Source organism: Triticum dicoccoides, chromosome 5A (assembly GCF_002162155.2).
Source record: "Triticum dicoccoides isolate Atlit2015 ecotype Zavitan chromosome 5A, WEW_v2.0, whole genome shotgun sequence".
NCBI lineage: Eukaryota > Viridiplantae > Streptophyta > Magnoliopsida > Poales > Poaceae > Triticum > Triticum dicoccoides.
Window position 1 is genome coordinate 140,432,636 of NC_041388.1, and position 8,564 is coordinate 140,441,199.

At 43.2% G+C, this 8,564-nt stretch overlaps 1 protein-coding gene across 1 annotated transcript in view; it reads right to left on the reverse strand.

The window, feature by feature from the left end:
* LOC119300408 (GDSL esterase/lipase At5g55050-like) overlaps window positions 1-2,566 on the reverse strand; it is an 8,217-nt gene extending 5,651 nt beyond the window's left edge. The window contains exons 1-3 of the mRNA XM_037577377.1: window positions 2,219-2,566; window positions 1,189-1,322; window positions 794-1,051 (exon numbers count right to left, since the gene is read on the reverse strand). Coding sequence (XP_037433274.1) covers window positions 794-1,051; window positions 1,189-1,322; window positions 2,219-2,477 — 651 coding nt within the window. The 5' untranslated portion in view covers window positions 2,478-2,566. The remainder of the gene's footprint in view (window positions 1-793; window positions 1,052-1,188; window positions 1,323-2,218) is intronic.
* Between the last annotated feature and the right edge of the window lie 5,998 nt (window positions 2,567-8,564).

Below are 8,564 nucleotides of genomic sequence, written 5' to 3' on the forward strand. Positions count from 1 at the left end.
AACGAAAAAAGAAAAAAAGAAAAAAGAAAAGAAAAAAGAACATTAAAACAAAAAAGAAAAAGAAACAGTAAAAGAAAAGAAACAAAAAGGGGTAAAGGGGTGAGCAACACAAAAAAATTGAAAAAAAAATATAACTTTGAAAAGAGAAAAAAATGAAAAAGAACAGAAAACCGGAAAAAAGAAACATAAAAAACGAAAAAAGATAAAAAGAAAACAGAAAAAGAAAAAAGAACATTAAAATGAAAAAGAAAAAGAAACAATAAAAGAAAAGAAACAAAAAAGGGTAAAGGGGGAAATAGAAAAACCGGTTCATGAACCTTCTAGAAGATTCCCAAAACCAGAAAAACCGGCTGGGAACTACCTAGAAGATTCCCAAAACCGGATTCGCTTTAACGTTTGAACGGGCCAGCCCATCCTAACGCGCTCGTCAATCTGCCTGTGCGTCCGGTCGACTACTTGCCGCAAAGAGCGGCAAATAGAAAATTCCGTCAGACGGTACGTACCCATGAGGTCGTGAGCTTGATACCACCATGGCATTAATTTTTCCTTTTCCTTAGAAAGGCTGTGCGCAAGCTATGGGCCTCTGGCCCAAGCGACGAAATTTTAGATGGAAGCGCTTTTTATTTTCTAGCGGTCGAACGCCCTAAAATTTAGTACCACCTTGAATAGAAAGAACTTCTAATATATTTCGGCGGTGAATGGATGAAAAATTTGGAGAAACACACCTTACTTTATTAGTAGGTATAGATATAGATATAGATATAGATATAGATGAACCAAAAAGCTTCCATACCTGCAGCTGGTCTTTCAGCGAGAGAGCCAACGAGGAGACAAACTCATCAGGAGACTGAGTTGGAGGACAAGGGCTTAGCACCTGGTTCACAAGACTTGGACGGACGTAATTGAGTATGTCGTTGCCACCGATTGCAACGGCGAAGATCGATCTGCTCAGGTGTGCCGAAGCCTGAGCCTGGCCGAGCTGCTGCACCAGTGATGCATTCACCTTGGAGAATTGGTGATCGATTTGGTGGTCGAAGCTGATGCACTGACCCTGTATGTACGTAGACGCATGCATGGTATGCATATATAATTAAGAAACATGACATATGGAAGAAGTTAAAGTGTTAAAATCAGCGCAATTAGTCATCCAGTAGTGCTAGTGCGTACGACGTAGTATCTCCATTTTACCTGATTTGTTTGATTTAATACCCCTGCACCTCCTGAAGCGAAGTTGACACCAGTCAGATATATGGAATTGCTGCTTGGGGTGTTGCAGATGGACAGGTATGGAGGAGGGCTGCTCGGTAGCTTCAGATGTTCAGCTGTAATGGCAGGAATAGTAAGCATAGCATAATCAGGAAAAACAGAGTGCATACATGTCTAGTAAGGCGGTGTTCGGAATCGCTCCCCTCTGCAACTCAGCTCCAGGAGCGGACAGAGCTGTAGTTGAAAATCGGGGAGCTGCACTTTCCTCGGTCCCAAGATTTCCGGAGTGGATGGGTTTCCGAACAGGGTCTAAGTATATGCTTTTTCTTTTTGCTGGAAGAGGGTACATGTATGCATCGAACAAATAACTGAGTATTGTATTGCATTGTATTATGGCATAACAAGGTATTATTCTGCTATCAGAAAATATCAGGAAACCCTCCTTTTAACATCTTGGTCAGTGCTAGTTGAGAGAATCGTCGTTTTAATTAATTCTATTGAATTCATGCTCCAACCAACTCATCCAAAAGTCCGAACTGATGGAGGGAGGTGGGCAATATATTTCAACACCCCCTCATGTCTAGGCTATTTTAGTCTTTAGATGTGGAATTGATGTAGGCAGCAGAATCATTTTATTTAATACTGCATTGGCAAGGTCTTGAAGTCAAGAGCTCTTAACTCCAATACCATATTAAATTCATGCTTCAGCTAACTTATTTAAAAATCCGAACTGATGAAGAAAGATGGGCAATATATTTCAACAAATTCAAGTACTAGTATAAAATTAACTTTGGTCAACTAATCAGCAATGCCATGTTGAGGGACAGGGAGTACAACATTAAAGATCATCCACGCACGACTACCCTCACCACTTGATGATCATCTCGCCGGCTGGCCGATGCCCATAAAAAATGCAAAAGTTACAGGTTCACTCTCCTCGAAGCAATGCTCAGTTTAGAAGTCTGAAGAAAAAAGAGACTTGACATCAACAGTGGAAGGCATATGTACGCACCGAGGAAGTCGACGAAGTTCTTGCCGTTGCTGAACCTGCCGGTGGCCTTGCAGCCCGGGTAGTCGACGCCGTTGTGCGGGTGGTCCGCCCTGAGCACCGTCACCAGGTGGTTGTTGGTCCCGGCGTCCGCCTGCGAATCGCCGAGCACGTATAGCGCCGGGGCCAACCCCGCGCCGGCCTCGCACAGCCAGCAACAAGCCAGCAGGAGCAGGACGCAAGGCCATCCACGAGAGACCACCATCCCACCACAAGAGCCCATTCTGACTACTCGCTAGCCACGTACTCCTACTACGGAGCGGTCGCTCCTACGGTAGTATATATACGGAGAGAGAGGTGGGGTGGGGAAGCCTCAACATGCAACGCGTACAGACGTCCTCGCTGCGCTGTCAGTTATACTAACTCAAACCAGGCAACTGTCAACCATGGCAGGACATCTCCAGCAGTTTTACGATAGTGTTGCGTTCATGGCGTGCATGGAGGTGGAACTAGCCTCGGACGGTGGAATAGATTACTGGCAGCGATAATTTTTAAATTGGCTCGCGACTCTGTACCTCCGTAATCCTCCAGCTTGTTCACGTTGCCGTATCTCTTCAAGTCAACTATGAGATCGCATGCACTTCTCGCACAAAACAACGGAACTTGCACATCACAAGGTCGCTAATGGAGGTTAAGGACAGTTCAGCGTTAGGGTATGAGCGTACAAACAACAATACTTATATGGCGTGCATATATATAGATAGCGTTCATGGCGTGCATGGCAGTAGTCAAATCATGGCATCTCCAACAGTTATAAGCTACTAGTAGCGTTCATTTGAGATTTTATGACCTTGATAAGTGCCACATGTGTGGCACAAACACATGACAACTAACATTTTTTATGACAAGTTTAGTGATGCGAGGATGGCAAATTAGTTGGCATGGCAACTTTCTCTTCGGATGGCGAGTTTTGGGTTTTTTTGCGGTTTGTTTTTTTCTTTTCGGATGACAACTTTAGTTGTAAAAAACATTAGGGTGGGATTACTTGGTGTCACACGCGTGGCACTTACCATTTGAGATTTTAAATTGGCGTGCAACTATGTACCTCCGTAATCCTCCAGCGTGTTCACATTGCCGCATCTCTGCAAGTCCTCTGAGATCGCTTGCACTTCTCGCACAAAAGAATAGAACTTGCATATCACTAGGTCAAACAACATTGTGATGTGTTCAGGGTTAGTCTATGAGCGTGTATACAAACAACATTGTGCGATTCGTTAAGAGTAGAAGTCATCTGTGGTCATTTACTTGTCCATTGCGCGCAAATTGGTCGCTGGACTCGAAAGGTGCTCGAGGTGGTTTGTGTTTCGAGAACTACCACTTTTAACTGACAGCCAAAAATCTACCAAATTTTGGACCCCGATAACTTGCGTTTGATCGCCAGGAAGACCTTCTATTTACCGCCCGCAGGTGGCAAATTGTCGAGCCTTCGCTGAAGGCAGCCGTCACTATAAAAAATATGTCAACTTATGACCTTCTGTCAGTGATCCTGGAAGAATTGGTCATAAATCTATGACCATTTTAGACCAATTGGTCAAAAGCTGTTCGGGGGGCTCCAAACACTAAACCATTGCGACCATTTTGGTCAGAAAGGTTGTAATTTCCTTACACAAAATGGTCATAAAGCAGACAGCACTAGTCCGATGCCTTATTTCTAGCTGATCATGACCAATATAGATGGTCATAACCTTGTAAATTGTGGTGGGTTGCTATGACTAAGCGCCACCTCATCAGTTTTGCCTATGTGTCATGTTCATGTGGCAGTTTTTGCCCTAGGTTGTGAAGCAACCTATATTTCTGTCATTCCCAAAATTCCCAAAAAATCTCATAAATTCTTTGGGTCATATCTTCATCAAATATGTAAAAGTCCTTCCTTGCCTAGTTCAAAACTAATTCAACAATATTCATTTTCCTATTTTGTTCACAACAACACTTTATGAAGGAAGTGCTATTTATATATTCTTGATTGCCCTAGGAATTTTTGGGCACTCTTTTCTATCCAAATCATTACCGCATGAAAAAATTCAGCTCCATTTTCCTAGCAAATCTTCCTCGGCAAATTTCCAAAGTTTTTGTCCACCTAGAAGCATTGTGAAGGAAGTACCTTTTTTATATCTCGAAATGACATGAAATTTATACAGTTCCTTCATATGCCCAAATTATCACCCTCCTCCAAATTGCAGCTCAATCAAATCATCTATGTGAGCCCAGGTTCAATTTATATTTTATGGCCAAATTGGCACGTTGCAAAGAAAGTGTTATATAGACCCCTCCTATTACCCTCAAACTTTTCGGGCATGCTTCCATACCAAAATCATTGCCACATGATAATATTCAGCTCAATTTTCCTAGTAAATCTTTCTCAGGAAATTTTCAAAGTTTCTACCTCGAGAGAAGCTTTATGAAGTAAGTACTAGCTAGGCTTACCCAAATGATCTGAAAATTTATCAGCGCATGACCATACCTATGTAACTTACCTACACCAATTTTTAGCTCATTTAATTCATCCAATCTATCTCACTAGTTTTCCCAAGTTTTTGTCCATAGAAGAGCATTGTGAAGGAAGTACTACTTTGGCATGTCCAAATGATATCAATTTTCTACAATGCTTTTCTATGCCCAAATAACCATCCTCCACTAAATTTCAGCTCAATCCATTCATTATTTTGAGCCCATCTTCAATATTCATATTTTTGTCCAGTGTGGTACTTTGCATAGCAAGTACCACCTAGGATACTCCTTTTGAGCTAAAAATTTGTGAAGACATTCTCCTTAGTAGATGATCATTATCAGCCAAAACTCACGCCCATTGGCCATGTACATTTCCCGTACCGCTAATCAAGCACTTGGCTGCTTATTCATGTTTGAGCATCGATTGGTCTCCTCGTGAGAATATTATGTTGTGATTTTCTTCCTATCACCTACTTGGGGAGTGCCCAACCCACTAGACATGCCTAGGCTGCCCAGAACACATGGCAACACCACGGTCACGCGGTGACCACACGGCGGGCATGCGAGTTTACGTGCTCTAGAGTTGGGGGCCTCGGCCACCGCCCAAACCTCGACGTATCGCCATCAAACCATGTATTTATGATTAAATAGGTACTTATGTAACTAGAAATGATTTTTGGACAAAATAAATAGCAAATTATGAGGCAGCTGCAGTTCAAATTTGACCCGCTTCCTACTGAATCGGCGGGAATTTGTCTTTTTCACCAGAGGTGGATCGAAACTTTTGACACCCAACCATTTTGTCAATTGTGCATTATATATGGCCTAGTATTTTATAAAATTGATTAGGTCCAATTTTGCAACAAATATATGGTAGGTCCTACACAAAAAAACTCATTTTGGGCACTCAGAAAAATGGAAAATGAATTTTTCGTGCAAAGAAAATGAAAACTTCCTTAGGAAACATTGTTTGGAATTCCAAGATGCATCCTTGTGCACAATATGAGATCATTTGAACAAACTATGCCATGAATGTGGCCATAAGATTGATCATTTGGCTTGAAAGCCATGAATCTTCACGCATGATAGCTCATTTCTGAGAACACTTTTTTAAAAGAATTGCCATATTACAAGTTTATTATTTTTCCTGGGAACTTGGCCATATATAATGACACAATGCGAAGGTTTCCTAATTTTTTGAATTTTTTTGAACTTTTTATGCTCGTTTCAAAATGCGGTCAAAATGACAGGAATGACCGTTCCTAGCTAGTGGTTGAATCTTGAATTTTTTTGGTGTTTCTCTGATTAAATAGATACTTATGTACCTGAAAATGATTTTTGGAAAAAATAAAGAGCAAACTATGAGGCAGCTGCAGTTCAAATTTGACCCGCTTCCTACTGAATCGGCAGGAATTTGTCTTTTTCACGAGAGGTGGATCAAAACTTTTTACACCCAACCATTTGGTCAATTGTGCATTAAATATGGCCTAGTATTTTATAAAAATGATTTGGTCCAATTTTGCAACAATTATTTGGGAGGTCCTTCACAAAAAAACCTCCTTTCGGGCTCGAAAAATGGAAAATGGTTTTTCCGTCCAAAGAAAATGAAAACTTCCTTAGGCAACATTGTTTTCCATTCCAATATGCACCCTTGTGAGCAATATGAGATCATTTGAACAAACTATGCCATGAATGTGGCCATAAGATTGATCATTTGGCTTGAAAGCCATCGATCTCCACACGTGATAGCTCGTTTCTGAGAACACTTTTTAAAAATAATTGCCATATTACAAGTTTATTATTTTTCCTGGGAACTTGGCCACATATGATGACACAATGCGAATGCTCCAAATTTTTTGATTTTTTTTGAATTTTTATGCCCGTTTCAAAATGCGGTCAAAACAACGGGAATGACCGTTCCTAGCTAGTGGTTGAATCTTGGATTTTTTGGTGTTTCTCTGATTATATAGATACTTATGTACCTAGAAATGATTTTTGGAAAAAATAAATAGTAAACTATGAGGCAGCTACAGTTCAAATTTGACCCACTTCCAGCTGAATCGGCGTAAATTTGTCTTTTTCACGAGAGGTGAATCAAAACTTTTTACACCCAATGATTTGGTCAATTGTGCATTAAATATGGCCTAGTATTTTAGAAAAATGATTTGGTCCAATTTTGCAACAATTATTTGGGAGGTCCTTCACAAAAAACCTCCTTTTAGGCACTCGAAAAATGGAAAATAGTTTTTTCATCCAAAGAAAATGAAAAAAACTTAGGCAACATCGTTTTTCCATTACAAGATGAATATATAATGACACAATGCAAAGGTTTTTCAATTTTTTGATTTTCTTTTGAATTATTCATGCCCGTTAATGCAGTCAAAACGACGGACATGGCCGTTCCAAGCTAGTGGTTGAATCTTGGAAAACTTTTGGCGTTTCTCTAATTAAATAGATACTTATGTACCCAAAAATAAATTTTGGAAAAATTAAAGAGTAAACTATGTGGCATGTGTAGTTCAAATTTGACTCATTTCCTATTGAATCGATGAAAATTTGTCTTTTTATAAGAGCTGGACCGAAACCTTTTGGCACACAACCATTTGGTTAATTCCACATAAAATGTGGTCTAATATTTTTGAAAAATGGGGTTGTGCCTTTTTGCAACAAGTATCTAGTAGTTTATTCACAAAAGACCCAACTTTGCACTTGAGAAATGAAGAAGGAAAACAAAATTGCATGTGCTTTATTCTTATTGGTAGAACTAGCTGTGACACGGATCGATGACATGGCGCCCATCCATCCATCCATCCATTCGATCCACATCCATCCATCCACATCCATCCGTTCGATCCCACATCCATCCACACCCCGCTCGCCCATGTCGCTGCCCACCCAACCGACGGCCTCGTCCCCCTCCTCCCTCGTCCCCATCTCAGATCTCCTCCACCGACGGCACCCTCGATCTCAGATCCCATCGACTACCACAGCCCACCTCGCGTCGCCCCCGTCTCCGCCATCCCCCTCCCCTCGCCCCTGGCCGTCCCCACCCGCTCCGCTCCGTTCCGCTCCGGGATCCATCCACCCACCCAGGCCGTCGTCCTAGGGTTCCACCGCCCGCACCTCGCCCCCTGCCTCTCCACCCAGACGGCCACGCCCTACCTCTCCTTCCACGCAGCTACTTCATCTCCAACGATGGCAGAGGCGGCCTCTACCGGATCTACGGCCTAGCCCTAGCCAGCCGCAACCGTTCGCCGCCGCGGATCCCGCGAGCCCCATCCTCTTCTACTCCGTTCCGCGACTCGGAGTTGCGGCTGGACGGAGCTGTAGCTGGCACCTACGGCAATGACCACGACGATGGGGGAGCACATCAGCACAATGGCGCCTACGGCAACGACCACGACGACGGGGGAGCAGCAGCAGCACCCGAGGAAGGCGCCTGGTCCGGGTGGAAGTTCCCGCGCTCGCGCTCCTCCGCCGCCGCCGCCGTGTGCGTGGGCGGAGGGGGATGTATCCGGGGCCCTCAAATCTCCGGCGGCAGAGCTCGTGCTATTCTGGAGGTCGTTGGTGAAAAATGGATGATGCTGGCATGGTGTTCCTTCTCGATGCTATTTACAGGTTAGTGCCCTCAGATCTGCAAATTAATTTGACCATTTTTTTCCATGCTAACTTCCGGGGCTTGGTCGCCGGCAAGGCCATCCTTTTCCAGGTTCCCACTGCGAGAGGAGTTCGCCGACAACCATGAGCACCTAGATCCGGTTCGTATGGTCTTGCTGGCGAACAGCAGAGCCGGAGTTGGCACTGATATGGCACAAGGTGGAGTGCACCGTTGCCCGGATATATCCCCGACGAGGTCGGGCAG